We start from the raw sequence: 19,104 nt of genomic DNA, 5'->3' as shown, positions 1-19,104 counted from the left end.
AAAAAAAAAAAGAGTAGTTAAACCTGAATCCGGACAGGGAAGACATTACCATTGAACACTGACCATGTGGGACAGGTCTGCTCACCAAGAGTGTTCTCTCCTCTCATATTACCCCACTGCTTGGTCAATCAAAGCCTGTTAGAAGAAGGTTTATTTGAATAGGTGCATACGGAATGTTAGAACCAATCTTCTTTCATATTACAGTGCTAAAGATCAGAGTTGGCTGCACTGAGTTACCCTAAAAATAAATGAAGGTTGCAGGGTAGTTAGGGTTTTTTCAGTCTGGTCTGGTAACAGTAGTGATGATGGGCTAAGTAACATATGTTACTAGCTTCTGTGATCAAATGCTGTGGTCACAAATCCTCAGCTTGTGCCAATGTATCTGGAATCTTCCATCCAATGTGTTAGCCAAGTTTAGAGTTGTGCAGCCTCCAAGATCATATGACATGAAGTGAATTCGGGCTGGCACAGTCATAAACTACATAAACTACTGTTTAGGATAAATGAAACCAGATATTGGGCAGATATTGACCAAAAGCGGGGGGTGGGGGGGGGAGCGGAACAAAAGGAGAAGGAGCAAGAGACAAGGAGACGGAGAAAGGGGTAGAGGAACAAAGAGCCAAAGATTTGAATCTCCAAGTGTTAAGAACCTTCATTTAAAGTCCACAAACATGCCCACGTTGCAGTAGTTTGCTATCGGCGCTTCTCTGTCTACAACTGTCCTCTCAGAGATGACCCAGTTCGAACAGCGTTCCTAGAGCTTCTTCCACCATTACTTGCTGACTTTACAAGCAATCGCTCTGTCCCTTCTTTTTCTTAGCACTCACATGCCTGAGCTTCTCTCACCTGTTAAATGTAAGTCACTTTCACACTGGCTTACTCATGCCAGGAGCACAAAAAAGAGGAAGCAATCACTCCGCTGCTGGGAGCAATGAAGATGTCACTGAATGCAGTCCCAGAAGTATCCCAGCAGCACAATCACTTATTTTTAATTCCTTTGTCTTCCAAATGCTGAGGCTATTTAGAGAGCTGACATACAGTGCTGTGTACAGTTAGTAGAGGACAGAATTTAGCTGGCAAAATTCTTGCTGCTTATTAAAAACACACCATCTATCATGAGTGCACAGGCACTTTCCAGCCCTTCGTTTACCAGATGTTAGGCAGCAGGGGTTGGACAGAATCTTCTCTTTGCTTCTTTTCCATCTGTACTACTACTGAGCCAGAGGAATGAACTTCTCCATCTGAGCAGGCTCCCACTGCATCTGGTTCTCTGACTACAGGAGGCTTTAGCAGAGTAATTTCAATTTAGCTCTACGTGGTGACCTTCATTCACCTTCAGCAAGTTCAGAAAACTGTCAGTAGTTCCACCAAGATCAACAGGGATATTCATAGTACCACTACCAACAAGAGAGAAGAGTTCACAGTCCTGTTCCAAAACCAAGCTGTTTTGTAGAAACTCACATCCTCAGCCTCTATAAATTAAGTATTCGCATTGAGAAACTTCAGTACAGTTAAGACCTTGCCCTATGGACTATTCAAATCACATTTTAAGATCAGATGCATGCTCTAATATGTGTAAACACTATTCTGAAGTTTTATTAACACTGAGGTAAATACAGGTATGTGCTACCTACATGTAGTTTCTTGTCCTGTGAGGGGATCACTAGCTTCTTCTCCAAACATGGCATAAACTGTGACTGTATATTCTGTATTTGGCAATAGTCCATCCAGTTCAAGATCTGTTGAGGCCTCCCCAATTTTTATCTAAAAATACCATGAATAAAAAATACATATTATTTCTGAATTAGCTCATGATGGGGAAGAATATTGTTTACACACTTGAAATTAGAGATGTGATGAAATGCTCTGCTGAGCATTTATCTGATACTGTGCCTGTGGTACTTGGTCCAAGATTTTGAGATTTTTGCACAATAATCAAAAGAACAAAACTGTCAAAAAGCCAAAAGCCAACATATAGGTAAGAGGACTTTAAAACTAACTAGTCACATTAGCAATGACAAAATAGTCCTCTCTAGAACACACAACTACTAAGGCTTTTTCATTCCCAGCTACACTTTGGTTCATCTTCGGTCATAGGACTGAAATTTCATAGCAGGAATTTATCTCCGTGCACATCAAGGCTCAGATTTGCTGCTATTTAAGGTGTTTATAATTTTTCTCCTCCACCTCTTCACTGAAAGCCACATTAACATGGACTGACTTATTTATTGCAAAAAAGTCTTTCTTCGGGGTAAGGCTCAGCGCTCCTGAATCAGTCAGTTTTCAGGGAGGCCCCATTTTAAAGAGAATTATGTGCTCACAGCCACTCATTTAGCAGAGAGCACAAGTCCATGCGAGATTTCAGTAGCTTCCTATACTCTCCACAAGTTTGCATGCCTCTACATGCTTTTTAATGTTCCTGCTTGAACAGAGATGTTGTACATAATCTTAACTATACATATAAGAAACTTGAGCATAAAAACTTTGAAATCCTAGACCAGAAGTTCCATTGGAACTATGCTAGCAACTTTAGAAAAGTCTACAGTTTTTACTATTTTAGTGATAGAAGACTGGACTTTACCTTATCCCACCTTCTTTTCCTTCCAAATATATCTTCTAAAAATCACTTTTGATGGAAGGCATCATTTTTAAATTTAAAAATCAAAGTTGAACAGAACTAAAAGAAAACCAATAAAGGTCACACCTGCAAATTTTATTAACTTTTTAAGGTCCTGATGAGAACAAAGGCTAAACTTCATATTCTTCTGACAACACACTTAGAAAATATCTTAATTTTACTTTATTTTTTCTTCCTTTGAGTGTTAGTTCTATATGATCATATAGTATCACCTGATATATCATTTCAAAAGAGTCACTTTAATTCAGCTGAAATTGTTGAATTTTTATGGCAATGACATATAAAAATAATCAACTGGTACTTGCACTTTATTCATAGTCCGTAACACTTACAGTATTTAAGGCACTCATGGAAAAAAAAAACCAAAGTAATTGCTAATCAAGTTGGATGTTAAAGGCCATGTATTAGTTTATTCTTTGAAAGAATTATTTTTTGAATAATTGCTATTCAAATGAAAGCACAATACATCACCTCCTTCTCATCTGCTGCGAGTCCTTCCGTGAGGGGAGCATATAGGATCATGTAACCTGTGGCTCCCGCTACTCCATTCCACTTCGCTCTCATGCTGCTCTGTGACACATCGTACAATTGCAGATCCGATGCCATTGGCAAGGCAACTACAGTGGAACAAGAGACAGACACTTCAGTTGTCTCACTTGAACAGCCAGCTATTCTTCAAACAGCTTATTTTACCCCAGGAAATTACAAGAGAATATAGCTACCTCCAGGCATAGAAGAGTTGTCTGTATGCCACAACTATGTAGAGCTGATTAGTACATAAAAGAAAGCAGAATTAGAGAAACAAGGAAATGATGACCTAACCAATTCTATGCCAGAGCAGAGTTACCCCTTACAAAGAATTTCAGCTCTTTGTCCTAAATAGCTTTGAACATTTCAAGCCAGCAGATTTCTGTTCTTTAAGCGCCAAATCACTCTGTTCAGATCTCACCCTTCCTTCTCCCTGATCTGCAGGAGGATGACCACTCACTATTGAAGAATGGGCACGGTTGCTATTAGAAACAAGTAGCAGTCCTCAGAGGTGGCTCTTTCTGGCAATAGCTCCCAAGCCAGACCGTGGGAGAGACACCATGAGGTAGGACACCCTGGAAGAAACCCTGAATGAGCACACTGTGCACGTCAAATATATTTTGACTACAAACTGTTGTGTGTTTAAGGCCTGGACTGTCCATACTGGCTCCCAGGCCTATGTCAGTGGGATTATGCAAATATGGGTGAGATCTTCCACTGCAAATCATGGCGAATGCTAACCCGGTGAGCACAACTAAGCAGGCTGAGTGAAATTCAAATATTATTAGGTTTACTTGTGAATTTAAGGCACTGATATCAGAATGTAGCATCAGTCTGGGTTCCTGAATATTTCTTTGTATTTCTGTAACTCTTTGGCGCAGCATTTTGCACTTCTCTGACTGACCTCACTTTCTTCCTCTCACAGAATAACATCCCAAGGCCTCTCCACCGCTGTTACATCATTGATGGATCCCACCAAAATATCCACTCATTGTAGAGATATAAGAGAACTTTGCCTGCTTCTTTAGAACTTCTACACTGAGAATAGTCCCTAAAATACCTCAAAGTGTCTGAAAAAAACAGAAGGCAATTGATAATTGATATCAAATCTTTGCTATTAGGAACTCGGAGAGACTGTAATAGCCTGGACATTAAGCCTCTGCAAAGCTCTGCTTTGCATGTTGCTGAAGAATCTGATCTGCAAACAGATTCAGCAACCAATTCTAATTACAATGCTAATAATTCACACAGCTTCTCTAATCTCCTTATCCAAACAAAATTGCAGCCTATGTAACTGACATCTCCAAGAAGCAATATGTCTATTACGTTATGTTCAACAAGCTCTAACAGAGCTCTTAACTTCCCATATACAAAACATGACACCTCGTCCTTTCTTGTTCATTGAGGCCATTCACTCAGTCTGTCGTTCAGGTCTGTAAATGTGGGCAAAACTTCAACCCAGGCCTCTGTCTAGATTTTCACTTCCAAGTTACTCATCTACCTTCACCTCCACAGCCTACCTCCGTCCTGTTTAGACCCTTGTTGATGTGTTGACTTACATTCCTGTGAATTCCCGCAATTCCCCTAATTATAGGCAGAAAATACCCATAAACATTTTCAAATGTACTTCAGTCTTCCCCCCCTCAGAGCTCCACTCAGACCTCTGATACCTACAGAAAGAAACTGCATGTTGATATATTCTGAAGGCACGTTCTGCCACATTGTCTCATTCCCATTCAAACTGCCCTAGGATCACAGAGAGAGTGTCCATCACCCGTCCTTTTCCTTATTTTGATTCTAAAAAACTACAAGAAAAGTATCCTCTAACTCTAACTTATGATTCTATTTTAACTCTTCCAGATACTCTGGCAATATAAATCATAATTAACAAAGAGGTAATTGGAAATTAAACAAGTAGCGTGTTCTACTGGAATTTTCAGCTGAAGAGCTCAGAATCTCAAATATAAACATCCAATAGACAATGCTGATTTGCATCTTGGACAGTTACCAGAGTATCTTAATACTCTGTTATCTTAATACTCTGGTAACATATGGATAAATTAAACCTACTAAAAAACAATTGGAATAAACTAAAACAGGTAAAAATATATTTGCAGCAAATTAAAATGTGAATGCATTTCATATTTATTTCAAGTTAGAAGTAACTATTAAATCAGAAGCCTTTCTAATTATCTGTACATTATGCATATGGAATATGTCTATTTAGATTTCACATATCTGTAAGCTGTTTTCAATGTTCTATACGAACAAATGTGATTGGTGGTTATTTTAATCTGCCAGTATCTCACACAAAGTCAGGAATGTAAACTACAATTTTCCATAGTTCTCCCTTAGGACAGTAAAAAATACTTTCAAACTGCAGGTATTTTAGGATGTGGAGTGATTAATACTTGCACATGCCAGACTATTACTTCCAACACACTCTCAAAGACAGCTGTATAAAATGCTTGATGCTGCATGACCTTGGGGTGTGATCTGATCAGATCTCAGAAAGCCAGCAGAGTCGGGCTCCGTCAGAACTTGACTAGGTGACTTCAAAGGAATACCAAGTGCAATACAAAACAATCCTGTTGGCTCAGTATGTGACTGTTCTCTCTGTCTTAATAAATTAAACAGGTCCTAACACCATGTTATGGGGTATAACATGGCTGGAGATGACATTTTGGAAGACTGAGACTAAAATGGAAGTATCAAATAATTTTATATGATCCTATTTTATTTTATTTTCAGATCAGGAAGATCAGCACTGACACAGAATCAAAGAACCATTGAGGATGAAGGGCACCTCTTCAGTGCCTAACTAACTTCCCTGTTCAGTCAGGATCAGCTAGAGCAAGTTGCTCAGAACCATATTCAGTTGGGTTTTAAGTATCTCCAAGAATGCAGACTCCACAACCTCTCTGGGCAACCTACTCCAGTGTTTGACCACCATCACAATAAAATTGGGCCTTCTGCTCAGATTTAATTTCATGTTTTTTTAATTTGTGTCCATTGACTCTTGTCCTGTCAGTGGGCGCCACTGAGAAGAATGTGGCTCCCTCTTCATTCCCTCTCATCAGGGATTTTTACACATCGATAAGGTCACCCTGAGCCTTCTCTCTTCCAGGTTGAATTGCCATCACTTAGTCTCTCCTCTTACGAAAGATGCTCCAAGCCCTTAATCATCTTTGTGGCCTTTCACTGGACTCACTCCAGTAAGTCCACGTCTCTCTTGTCCTGGGGAGCCCAGCACAGGACCAAGCATCCAAGTGCAGCCTCACACAGAGAGGGCAAGAATCACCTCCCTCAACCTGCTGGCAATCCTTTTCTAATACAGTCCACATTCTAATACAATCCTTCATTGTGACAAGGGTGCATTGCTGGTTCACAGTCAGCTTGCTGTCTACCAAGACCCTTAGGTCCTTCTTTGCAGAGCTGCCTTCCAGATGGTCACTCTCCAGTGTGTACTGATGCATGAGGTTATTCCTTCCCAGGGGCAGGACTTTGCACTTCCCTTTGTTGAACTGCATGAGGTTAAATACGTTTTCCCCTTCACATATCCATGCTGACTAATTCCAACCACCTTCTTGTCCTTCATGCATTTGGAAAAGGGTTTCAAGGATTAGTTGCCCCATCACTTTCCCAGGGATTGAGGTGACAATGACTGGTCTGTAATTCCCCAGATTCTGCTTCATGAAGGATTGACATTTGCTTTCTTCCAGTGTTCAGGAACTTCTCCCAGTCACCATGACCTATCAAGGATAATCGAGACTGTCCTCACAATGACATAAGCCAGCTCTCTCAGCACTTGCAGGTGCAGCCCATCCAGTCTCATGGACCTACGTGTGTCCAATTTGCTTAAGTGATCACTATACCAGTACCCGTCAAAAGAGGGTAAGTCTTCCTTTCTCCAGACTTCCCCACTGATGTCAGCAGCCTGGGATTTCTGAAGGCCATTTTAACTGGTAAAGACCAAGTCAAAGAAGACATTGAGTACCTCAGTGTTTTCCACTTTGTTTGTCACCAGGTCCCCTGCCCCATTCAGGAGTAGGCCCATGTTTTCTTTAGTCTTCCTTTTACTGTTTATGCACTTGTAGAGTCTGGTTTTGTTGCTCTTGACATCCCTTGCAAGATTCAGCTCCAGGTTGGCCTTGGCTTTGGAAACTTAAGCCTGCAAGATCAGACAGCAACTCTATACTTCTCTTGGGTCATCTGCCTCTTCTCCCATCTCTTATACACTCCCTTTTTATGTCTGAGTTCCATTAGGAGTTCCTTGCTTATCAATGCCAGCGTCCTGTCAACTTTGCTAGATTTCTCACTTATCAGTACGGGTCTTTCTTGAGCTTGTAGGATGTGATCTTTGGGTACCAAGCTGCTCTTCTGGATCTCTCTTCTCTCCAGTGCCATATCCCTTGGGATTCTTCCAAGCACATCTCTGAAGAGGCAGAATACTACTACCCTGAAATTCAGAGCTGCGGTCCTACTTTTTGCATTGCTTCCTCCTCTTAGAATCCTGAATTGCACCATCCCATGGTCACTGCAGCCAAGGCTACCTGTGACTTTAAATGCCCCCCGTCAGTTCTTCCTTGTTTTTAAGCATCAGCTACAGCAGAGCACCTTCTCTTGCTGGTTCCTTGATTGCTTGTGTCAGGAAGTTGTTGTCAAAGCACTGTGGAAATCTTCTAGATTGCTTAAGCCCTGCTGTGTTGTTCTTTCAGCAGATATCAGTTGTTAATAGATCACATTTTGACTTCCTGGCTCCTAGTTTGAACTAAAAAGTTGCTCTTCTCTTCCATTCCTAATATCTGTCATATTTATGAAAAAAATAACTATATTTTGTATACTAATACATAAAATTGATAAGATCAATAGCAGCACACTATCTCAGGTGCTAGCATAGTTTTCATTATAGAACCCAAATCTGTAAATGTATTCATTCTAACAATATACCAAATCACCATTTTATAGACATAAAATAACTGAATCTTTGAGAAAGGAACTTACAGAAGTTACCCTGAAATATTTGGCACTGGTGGAAATCGCATGCAAGTATTTCTGGTCCCACCTAATCCTCCACTCATAAGATCATCTTCAGCCACAAACCTAATTTATAAAGCTTGGCTCCACACCCAAAGTGTAGGAATGTTCTAATTTGGGGTTCAATAAAACTGACTTCAAAGTTCAGCCTAGAGATAAAACCTTTCTCAGTGTTTAAATATCTACAGAGCATTTGGACTTAGGAACTTAGCCCACAATTAATTCAAACATAAATTAAGGTAAATGCATTAAAAGAAGCTAAATTGAAAAAGACTCCCTTCCACAAAAAGAATGCTTACACACTGTGATTAAATGCAGTCAAATCCATAATGAACATGGTAAGGATACTTACGCGTAGTTTCAGTTCCACGGAGGCCCTCACTAGCAGCATTTGAGTATATAGCAAATACAGCTATCTGGTACTCAGTTAAAGACATTAGGTTTTTCAGAACTGCTGTTGACAAGCTTCCATCTACCACAACCTGTTTAGAAGAAAATTCAACTAAATATGCACAAAGCAAACTAATTATATTATCATCAAATCAATCAATCAATCCCTCTTTCAGGCAATTTTTCCACTGACATGTAAAAATAAATGTACTAAAGTTCAATTCATAAATCAAATTTGGTTTTGCTACCTTTACGTACAGTCAGGTGTCTGAAAAAAGAACAGCAACTATATACATAATCAAAATGTTTAGCTGATATAAGAAGCCATTTAGAACAAAGGAATTGCTTAGATAAATAAAGTGTATGGAATACACTTTAAGAGTATATTGGGTACTTTTTGATATAATTATTATATCATCATATTCCTTTACAACTAGATGTGTACATACACAGTACTTCAAATTGACATTAATTCATATCCATGCCAAACAAGTTTCTAGTACAAAAAGAAATAAAATATATCCTTAGTTTAATCCTTTTGCTCTTCTGCCTTTTCATTCAATTTTGTAAGTTGTCAGCTGAAGCCAAAAGCTTGTTCCACTGCATTTTTTCCCATCTCCAAAATGCCTAAGTCCCATTCAAATAAACACCTCTTTCCAAATTTTCAGTGACCAGTTGTAGACGTCCCAAAATATACACTCATATTATCTTCTTTTTATGAATTATTTTTTCTTAGAACTGAAAATCTAGCTTAATATCAGCTCTTACCTATTCTGATCTTATGAACAGAATGGTGCAGGGAAAGTCTATAGAATTGGTTCAGGTAACCATATGCATATGCAAAAATGCAGGCAGTTCACCCCACCCAGCAAAAGTGCTCATTGTTATAGCACATTTACTTTAATTTACTTGACAGAAAAGCAGCCTGGCTACTACCTAACCTTCGTCACCATCCAATGTGACCATATGTCTTTTCTGCAGTGGGCTTCAGAGCCTACATACAGAATTTCAGGGTAGATTTAAATAAGACCATGGATTTTCTATCTGGTTAGTTCTTGCTGTTGTATTAAAAATTTCTGGGAAGCTTTTCCTCCTATTACCTCTTCCGGTTGTCCTCCTCGAGTGGGATAGTACACAACCCTGTATTTTTCCACTTTGCCCGGTGCATGGGTCCAGCTAACCCGAAATCCTCTAGCTGTTACCTCAGATGTGACCAAATCCGAAGGAGCTCCAAGTGAAGCAACAATTGTTCCTAGGTTAGAGACAAAACAAATTTTTTATTCCCCTCTGCAAAATAATTATTTGGTTTGTTGTATTTGCTGAAACTCCAAAGATCGCTCCTCATAAGAAAATCACGTAATTGGCTACCACACGTTTATTTAGGTAATTTCCAATGGAAACAAAGAACTAATAATGAGCATTGCACATGGAGTTTTCACTGGGACTAAGTCTCCCTGGTCTTTCATAAACCTTTATATGAAACACAAAAATACAAAACTAGGCGTTCCTATCCTTCCTCCCATCACTCTTTCAAGTCCTTTCTTTCCGTTTTTGTTGTTTGGTGGTGTTTTTTTTTTTCAGGTTGCTTTTCTCCCAGTCAAGAAAAACATCCAAGTATGTATACAGCTGTGATCTCCTGTACTCCTCTGCAGGTTGGAAACCAGCATGCTGCCTGTCAGCAGACCGAAGAGATGTAGCCAATGGTCATCTCTGGCAACCATTCCTTTCCACAAAGATGTCTCATCACTCTATGATTTTTCCATCCTCTCCCTCTCAATTTCCCAACTGACTACTTACTCCACCCACAAGACAGAGCTAATAATCGGTATTTCTTCCAGTTTCCAGGTGAACAAAAGAGGAAAATGATGTAACGAAGCCTTACTAATACACACTTTTTCATTGCACAGGTACAACCACATGTGAAAGACAGCCTTCCTTACTGATATATATTACAAGCTTATTGAAAAATCACCCAGCATTTCTGTGATATTACAGAATCACAAATCAAGCAATACAAACAAAATCCACTGCAGCTTTTCAGAAAGATTTCCTCACACAGAACAGTTTCTCAGGAAAACTGCAACATTTTTTCATAGCCATTTGTTCTGTTCATAAAAGCAAAAAATATATGTATAAAAGCCTTCTCTGACTACAATAAGAACAGTTTTCTTCACCACCATCTTTTCCTATGGTCTGAAATATATTTTTTGTGTATTAAATAAGAAAGAGAAAAAAAAAAATCCATCATCAGGAAGGGACAAAGCAATCTTAATAGTTGAAAATTTTGAAAACTTTTCAGACAATAAAACTAGTAAGTTAGGAGATGGAAAGCACAGCACAAACATAACAATTTCGTGTGCAGCTGTTAAAGTAATTCATCCCCAAACCTGTATATTATTTAAAAAATTTCCTTACCCACCACTTGGAAATAGTTACAACAGAACAAATGTACATTTTTCTAATTTTTGGTACCACCAAATACCATAACATTTACCACTATCAAAGACAGAGGGCAAAAGATCAAAGATATCAAAGCAAGAATAAAACGTGCCCAGGAAGACAACTTCCCTGACAATGTACTTTCTTGTGAGCAAAAGAATAATATAGCATGCATCAAGTACCAGAAGTCGGCTTAGAAATGCAGGTATTTGCAACAGGATTTATAGCTCTAAGTTCATATTCAGTTACATTACATTTTGTTTCTTATTCACCTTTGATTTCCTTTTCTTGTTCCTCTACTCGTGAGCACACGGTTCTGGTAAGACCTTCAACAATGGTGTGCATGAAGTTAAAGTCAGCAACGTTGTAGACGTGTGTGCTGTCAGGTTCAGAGGCAATCTCTTTGAGTTCATTTATATCTGCATTCTTTACACCTTTCATTGGAAAGAAACATAAAGAAAATATTTGCAACAAAAAAGAAAATAATCTTGTATGCACAGGGATTGATAAAAAAATTACTGAAATGCAATTCTTTCTATTTGTTTTAATGACGAACTACAGATTGCTCTGTTGTCGTTACCTCAAGATGTTAATTTCTGCCAGCGTAACTGGCATTTTTTCAGCTGATCCTGATAATGTAGCATCCATGTATAATGCTAAATTCCAGTTATAGCAGCAATGAATTGGAGAACATATTAAAGAAGATTTAAATTAATGATGATACTTACTGGATACAGACAGAAATGAACATTTCCTTAATATAGAGGGCAATAGATACAAATACACTAGAGTATAATGGGACACAATATATGGATATGCCAGAATACACACCAATTGCAAACAGCTCTATGCCAGCATCTCGTAGGTTTTTAGCAGGAGGGATAACATCATCTTGGGATTTCCCATCAGTGATCAGTATACCGATTTTAGATACTCCAGGTCTTGCACCTGCTTCAGGCTTAAAGCTGTTTTCCAAAATGTAAGTTAAGGCAAGACCTAAAAAAGGAAGCATTTTAAAAGACTTTAAGATGGAAAAATATCCATTAATTTTGCTAATATCACACTGTTTGTCTTTCCACTCAATTTAAAAATCCTGGTAAATCTTCTAATGAAGAATAAGCATAAAAGAAGAATTTATCTACTGAAAAACTAAATTCCAACAAACAACGTAAACTACAGAGAAGGCGACATTCATCTTTAGCAGTCTTTTGATCAATCAATCTATTTTAAACTGGCTATAGAAACCTAAATTGATCTTCCTGTGAATGTATCATCTTTTCTTTCTTACTCTACAAAGTTAGTATAGGAAGTCCTCTTTCCTTCTACCTGCACTGCTTATATGAAAGCATATGCTCTGGATAGTGTAGTAAATGTTTATACTACATACAATCTTACTCTAATTTGTTTGTTTGTTCTTTCCAATTTACAAGCTGAAGAAAAGCTTAAGTAAAGCTTAGACAGAATCCAATTTTAATAACTGCTAATTATTTATAGGGAAGAAAGAACAATAATTCCTCAGGACAAACTTACATGTCACAATGAGATCCTATCTGAAAACTCTCTTAAACCCCCCAGAGCAAAGGTTCCTAACTCACCTTTTCTAATATCCATACAAAATAATCATGATAATTTACTACTTGCTATCTCATTCCTAGAATCATACTAGAGTCCTTCTGTCCCTTGTCCCACTGCAATCACTCCTTCTACCAAAATAAAGGCTGTTGCAGAAGACAAGGAGAACCTTTTACATTCTTTCTCCCTTCTCTTCCCTGCCAAAAAAAAAAAAAAAAAAAGCCAGGCAGTAAAAATAAAAGCTATGTCTGAGTCTTTGGATATATCATTCTTCTGGCAAGACAGCCAATAGTACTAAATGCTGCTTTGGTGATACTGGAATTGTATTCAGAGACTGTATTGTTCCAGGTTGACAGGCATCCCCCATTTATCCATCACTGTCTTCTGGGGCTTCAGTGCCCTAACTACTCAAAGGTTAATGGAAATCTAAAAGCCCCAGGTGATCATTTGAAAAGTTACTACTGCCAGTTGTCAGATATTAAAGCAATATTCTTTCCTTCTCCAGAATAAAGTGCTGTGCATGAACATTATGAATGGATTTTTCATTTTCTTCCTAGCAGGTAAAAGATTTTACTTCCAGTACAGACAGTTCATGTACACTTTGTTTTATGAGACCCTGTCCTGACCAGAAAGATTCCCAGTGAAGCCAATGAGACAAGCACTTCGGAAAAGACTTCCCTGAGATTGGACAAAGCCATTAGCAAGCTGTAAAAAGCCTATCCTTTTAACTCTTCATAATAAGCACTAACACTTCTTAGTCTGTGCAGCAGAATGTTTTTTAATAAAAGGCAAAAGCTGAAACATACACGGTACCTGTTAAAGTATTCCCTCCCTTATATGGTAGATTACGGACTGCATCCAAAACAGCATCTTTTGTGCCATAGGCATTCAAATGCCATTCAATTCGGGGATCACCACTGTACTGTGCAAGACCTAAAGAACCAGAAATTAAGGTAATCCATTAGACAATAAAGCATTTTTTTTTCAAGTATGTACATTTTATCTATTTGGTTACCAACAGCTTACCATAGTAAACTTACCATAAGTAGCTTTGCTACCATACTAGAAAAAAAAAAAAAAGAGTATAAAGTTGTTCTTAGTGACAACTCATCAATTTCTTTTCAAAGCCTTTTTGCCAAGTGCTAAGCAAAGTAAATGAGAAGTAGTACACAACTTTTTCAGAGTTTAGTAAGATTCCAAGAAATTGTTTTTTGAAAAACAATTTTATTTAATATACTTTTGAACAGACTAAAATATAAGTAGCAGAACAGAAATATTACATTTGAGCCAGTTTAAACCATGAAAAAAGCCACCTCTTGGCACATTCTTCCTCCCAAAATTAAACTGCAAGGGTTTGACCTAACGCTGACTGAAGTCAGTAAGACTGTTTCCAGTGTTTTTTCTTTTCCACTGACATTGCATTAGAGTTTACTTAAGCTGAGTATCACAGTAAACTATGAGGAATTAATACTACAAACATTCCAGCAGCATTACTCTTATGATAGAAGTGCTAGTTCCAGGTGAGGATGAATCTTGCACAAGTAAGTATCATTAAGCTGTTAACTACCCTGAAATCATGACATTTTTACATTGCTACAGAAATATTAAGAAAAAAATATGGCACCTTACCTACTCTTGTCTTCTCAGCTCCCACATTGAAAGCAGAAACCAGATTTTCCAGGAACAGTCGAACAAGTCTGAAATTGAATCTGCCAATACTCCAAGAACCATCCACCAGTATCACAATATCTGCAATTGCTGGAGTTTTACAGGTAAACAGGCTTCCTGTAAATCATTAAAATGAAAACAATATTGTTAATTACATAATTAAATTGTAACTCGACACCTGTATACCTTTGTCCTCCCACTAAGCTTAATACTTAAAGCTTTCTTCCATGGGCAAAGTGAGAAATAAGCAAAATCGCTGAATGTGTTTGTTTTAAATTCAGTAATAGAACAGTTTGGCCATTATCTACTTCACTTCTTTCATTAAGCTGTTCAAAACTACTGTTGGAAGACCGATGAAAGAAATTCTGCTTCTAAAAATACAATACTTCAGAAAGAAAAAATTAACTGTTGTATAACACAATCAAACCAGCAGTTCATTTTCATTCTCAAGAATTAAAAATACACAGTATACATTTCATGACACTTAATCTTGGGTGTAGACAAAGCAGAGAGAGCTACCTAGAGATGCAGACATCCAAAACAGTTATCAAGACCCCTTTTATATTCAATGTAGAAAGGCAGGTGTTTCTATACATCCCAAAAACTCCGTAGAAAAACTTTAGCTGCCATTGTAGACTTCTACAGTTAGAAGTGAATCTCACCCTGGGAGTCTAGACTAAAACTGAAGGTCAATTGAACATGCTGTATTAAATCTAAGTAGGAGGGACTCAACACAGCAAAGGTAAAATGCAAAGACCTCAGATTCAAATTCACAATCTATAAGAGCTAGCACCACATGAAGATTTAATCTTACAGATACATGGAAAAGTACACAAAAATAAAAGAGCATTAAAAAAGCAACAGAAAAGACATGATGAGAATTAGCAGAGATGCATATTAATAGTCTCTACAGTTTAGCTAATCAATGGAGAAATCAGAGGAAATGGGAGTAGAGATTAGACACAAATTGCAAGATAAGCCAACAAGAAGTTTTTAGGGACACATATTCTTAAGAAATTGAGAAGCCTACACAAAAGTGCCACCTTCAGTTTGAGAAAATGACAGGATGGGAAGTAAGAGAAAGGAAGAGGTTTCCATAACTTCAGACAATTGCCACATCCCACAGAAGCGGCTGCGTGACTGTAAAGGTAAGGTTGCTGAAAGTGGATTCATACTATAAGGAGGGAAAATGAATGAGTGATGTTCCACAGGTATACCAAACAAGAGCTTATGTTTGAAGTATAAAAACAGCAAACTCCCCACCAGAGTCACTACAGAATAAGGATGGAAGGAGGAAAGTCAAAGCAAAGCATGTTAGAAGAAAAGGTATCATGCATCACAAACCATTTAGGGATGAAAATCATGTCCCTGAATATGGTAAAAAAACCTGCAGATTAGTGAAGTAAGCCGCATCCCAACTTTTATCAGCAATTTTTTCAGGATCCACTACATAAATTAGTTGACAAAGTACACCAGCATCTAAGGTGGTACTAACAGGAATCATTGAGTACATTGTTAGAAGTAAATTGATCTTGAGCAGAGACACTTAGCAAATAAAAGAAGTAATTCAGTGAGAAATAATCAAGCAGGAGCTTGCATTAGCTCACAAGCAGCTCTCCTGTTACAGAGAAGGAATAAGCCACATGGTTAGCAACTTAAAACTTTAACACCATATTAGTAACGACATTCTTTTTATTAAAGACAAAATGATAGTCTCACAGGCAAAAACAATCTGATGTGCAGAAGGACTTCAAACAATTGGTAGTAATTAACAGTTAGATTCGTACTGCAGTGTAAATCCACTGAGCAAGAAATTCAATCCGTAAAGTTAGAGTTAATGTCTTAAACATGTACTAAAAAAATTTTTAGAAGAGCAGAGAACATTTCCTACGTGCAGCTAGCAGTGTAGAATAAGTTCTAAACACAGGACAAAAATTACACTTATAAAGATGCCAAAACAAATATTTTATTTTAGTTTTTACAGTACAAGACAAGGCTATTTGAATTGGCAACACATTTTAATGTATAAATGCTGGGAAACATTTAGTAAGCATCAGAAAAATGATATTAAATTGGAAGATAAATCCAAAGGAGGTCCAAATCTTTATATCACTGACGTCAATAGGAAAACTTCCCTTGATTTCAGCATTGACTGGAATCTGTTTTGTGATTTAACAGGAACTTACTGGTCATGGCAAAATTCATGTTTTAAATATCTTTGCCAAATAAACTTCCTGTTAATCAGCCTGCATTACTTGCAGTATTTGTCTTCCATTAATACACAGTTCAATTATGCCATTCTCACACTGGCCATGATCAGCTTCTTAAGCTTCAAAAGAACTACTACTGGCAAAGTAAAATGCTACACAAGCCAGTAAGAATGACAGAACTGGACCCCTGATTCACATCCAAGCAGCTGTACTATAGCACAGATGTACCTTTTCAGTCTGATCCCAGCAGTTTAATCACATAGCCCAATGAGGATAACAGGGTATGTGTGGCTGTATTCCCTTTCTCTATTTCTAAAATCTTATACTTACTATGAAACCCAGTTAGTACCCTAGGTCTTACTCATTTCATATCAACCAGTTTTGCCTATAAGGCTTCTTTAATCCTGTAGTGATGGCTTTGTGAATAAAACCTTTTATTGGTTTTAGTAAATCCATTCAGTGAAGGAAAACCCAAAGAATAAAGAAAACAATAACAGCATTCCTTTCAATATTTTATTTCCATGTCATCAGATCAGTTCAAATAGTATCATTCAATTACTTTTTCGTTAAAAAAAGCATGTGTGGTTTGATCCAAGATTGATACTGCAATGTCACAGAATGTGAAAATTTGATTCGTTCTTCGTAGATAGGAGATACTTGTTGAATCTTTTCTGCATAAAACATTTAGGTTTTGTTACTTCTGTACACCCACTATTTGCTTATGTTTTCTCCTTGTTGTACTTAATAGAATTGTAGAAAGTTCCCTAAAACGGAATAAACAACAGTGAGATTTTAAACAGAATAACATGCTGTATAGAAATCTTTAAAACCTGATAGGAACACAAACACCACATCATCCTAGTTTATAAAGTTAGTCTAAAGGACACAGTGTGTAGCAAATAATTTATGCAACCCACTGAGATTAGTCAGTTTCCATTACTAGTTCCGGCAAATGTCTTTTTCAATAATCTTTCCATACAGTCATACATGGTCATGAATTCCTGTAGGGCTTGAGGATAATTTTGAACATTTCAACTATCTAAACATAACTTTAATAGGCAATTTTCTCAAAATAATTTCTTAAAGGAGGATGACAGCATATAATTCCATATTAAAAAAAAAAACCTTCCAACACTTAGTGTTTTAGCCCACTACAAATTCAATACTGTCATCAGGTTGTGTATATTTCCCTTTTATTCAGTCAAGAAAACAGTAGTGAGAGAGAAGGTACCACTTCCCTCTGATTTATACAATACTCACCAAAGGAGGACAGTAGGGAGAAGACCAGTTATGTAATTTTGTATAATGTTTCCTAATGTTGTATAGATAGCATTATTCTACTTCAAGTGTTGCATTCCACAACAAACAGTAACAGAGCCTGTGATTTTTAGGTTAGAGAAAATGACAGAATTGCAAATATCTTAAAGTCAGAAAAAGAGCTTATTTTACACCAGCAACTGTCTTCAGTGCATCCACCTACAATGGGTGGAGGAGTTTGATGGGGAGGAAGTAAAAAATTAATGGACTTTTTCTAACAAATTTACAATCTTCCTAGCATTATTTGGCAGAAGGAACTTGCCACGCTGCCAGGAAGCTAACTGAGGAGGAAGGAGCTTGATCTGCTCATTTCTGCATGTCACAAATGAAGGCATAAGCTCAAAATTTCACCTCCAAAGACACCAGCGTACAGCTAAAGGCTACCAGCAATGTGTTAGGACAAGATATTTGCACAAAACCTGCTTCACTATTGCCAACAGTCATATCACCATCAAAAATTTTGGTTCCTTTTTTTCAGGGAAATCTTTCAAAGAATAACCAACATTGAAGGAATTTTGCATTTACCAAATGAAGTTTCCTGCCCTTGATCCCTCAAGACCCCAGACACTAAAGGTGATGCATTTGCTTGCAATTCCAATGTGCAAGTGCTATAGCACTATCAAGACCCAGGTCAGAGTTTAGCTGAGAGTGAAGCCAATGATGGCAATGGTGAAAAAAATATCGAGCCAGAATTTTCTGGGATAGCGGAAGAGTTATTGGAGCCTGCAAAACGTGATCCTTGAGGTGTCCCATTGAAGGCAATGGAGTGCAGAGTGAGGACTGGGAGGGGCTCTGGCAGTACAGGGGATGCACAGAACAAAGCAGGGTCTGCAAGCTTCTGTAAACACTGACCACCTCTCTGAGGCTGCATTTTCAACCTGTTGCTATTCTTTCACACATGCATTCAGTGAGCAAGTGAGCAATGTTAAAAACCAGAAGTTTGACTAAAAAAACCTGCCAGCCTTACATAGACACAAATACAAAACTATGATTTTTAGACAAGAGTAGTGGCTCTTTGACTCTTTGAGTTAATACTACTACACTTTGAAAGTTCTTTGAAAGGCAAAGGGAGAAGCAGCAAATACAGGCACTGCTGCCAGGGAGGACTCAATGCCTTAGAAGAACCAGTTCAATTGGCATGCAGTTATGATATATTTTGCAGAAACACATTTGATATTTTGCCTCCCCTTGGTATGAAACTGTTCTCATTTTCAAGAGCCAAAACACACACTTCTGCTAAAAGGAGTTAAGACTATAATTCTTTCTGAGTCTGCAATATGTCGTTTCTTTTCTTACTCCCTGTCA

At 37.8% G+C, this 19,104-nt stretch overlaps 1 protein-coding gene across 1 annotated transcript in view; it reads right to left on the bottom strand.

Moving 5' to 3' along the window:
• Positions 1 to 19,104, bottom strand: part of LOC104168086 (collagen alpha-1(XIV) chain-like) — a gene marked incomplete at its 3' end in the record, with an annotated part of 57,452 nt that overhangs the window by 9,944 nt on the left and 28,404 nt on the right. Inside the window, exons 5-12 of the mRNA XM_009708544.1 lie at positions 14,234 to 14,389; positions 13,418 to 13,537; positions 11,864 to 12,028; positions 11,305 to 11,466; positions 9,694 to 9,845; positions 8,556 to 8,685; positions 3,110 to 3,255; positions 1,635 to 1,764 (exon numbers count right to left, since the gene is read on the bottom strand). Coding sequence (XP_009706846.1) covers positions 1,635 to 1,764; positions 3,110 to 3,255; positions 8,556 to 8,685; positions 9,694 to 9,845; positions 11,305 to 11,466; positions 11,864 to 12,028; positions 13,418 to 13,537; positions 14,234 to 14,389 — 1,161 coding nt within the window. The remainder of the gene's footprint in view (positions 1 to 1,634; positions 1,765 to 3,109; positions 3,256 to 8,555; positions 8,686 to 9,693; positions 9,846 to 11,304; positions 11,467 to 11,863; positions 12,029 to 13,417; positions 13,538 to 14,233; positions 14,390 to 19,104) is intronic.

This window comes from Cariama cristata, unplaced genomic scaffold (assembly GCF_000690535.1).
Source record: "Cariama cristata isolate BGI_N322 unplaced genomic scaffold, ASM69053v1 scaffold31709, whole genome shotgun sequence".
Taxonomy (NCBI): Eukaryota; Metazoa; Chordata; class Aves; order Cariamiformes; family Cariamidae; genus Cariama; species Cariama cristata.
This window is presented reverse-complemented; position numbering and strand designations above follow the sequence as displayed.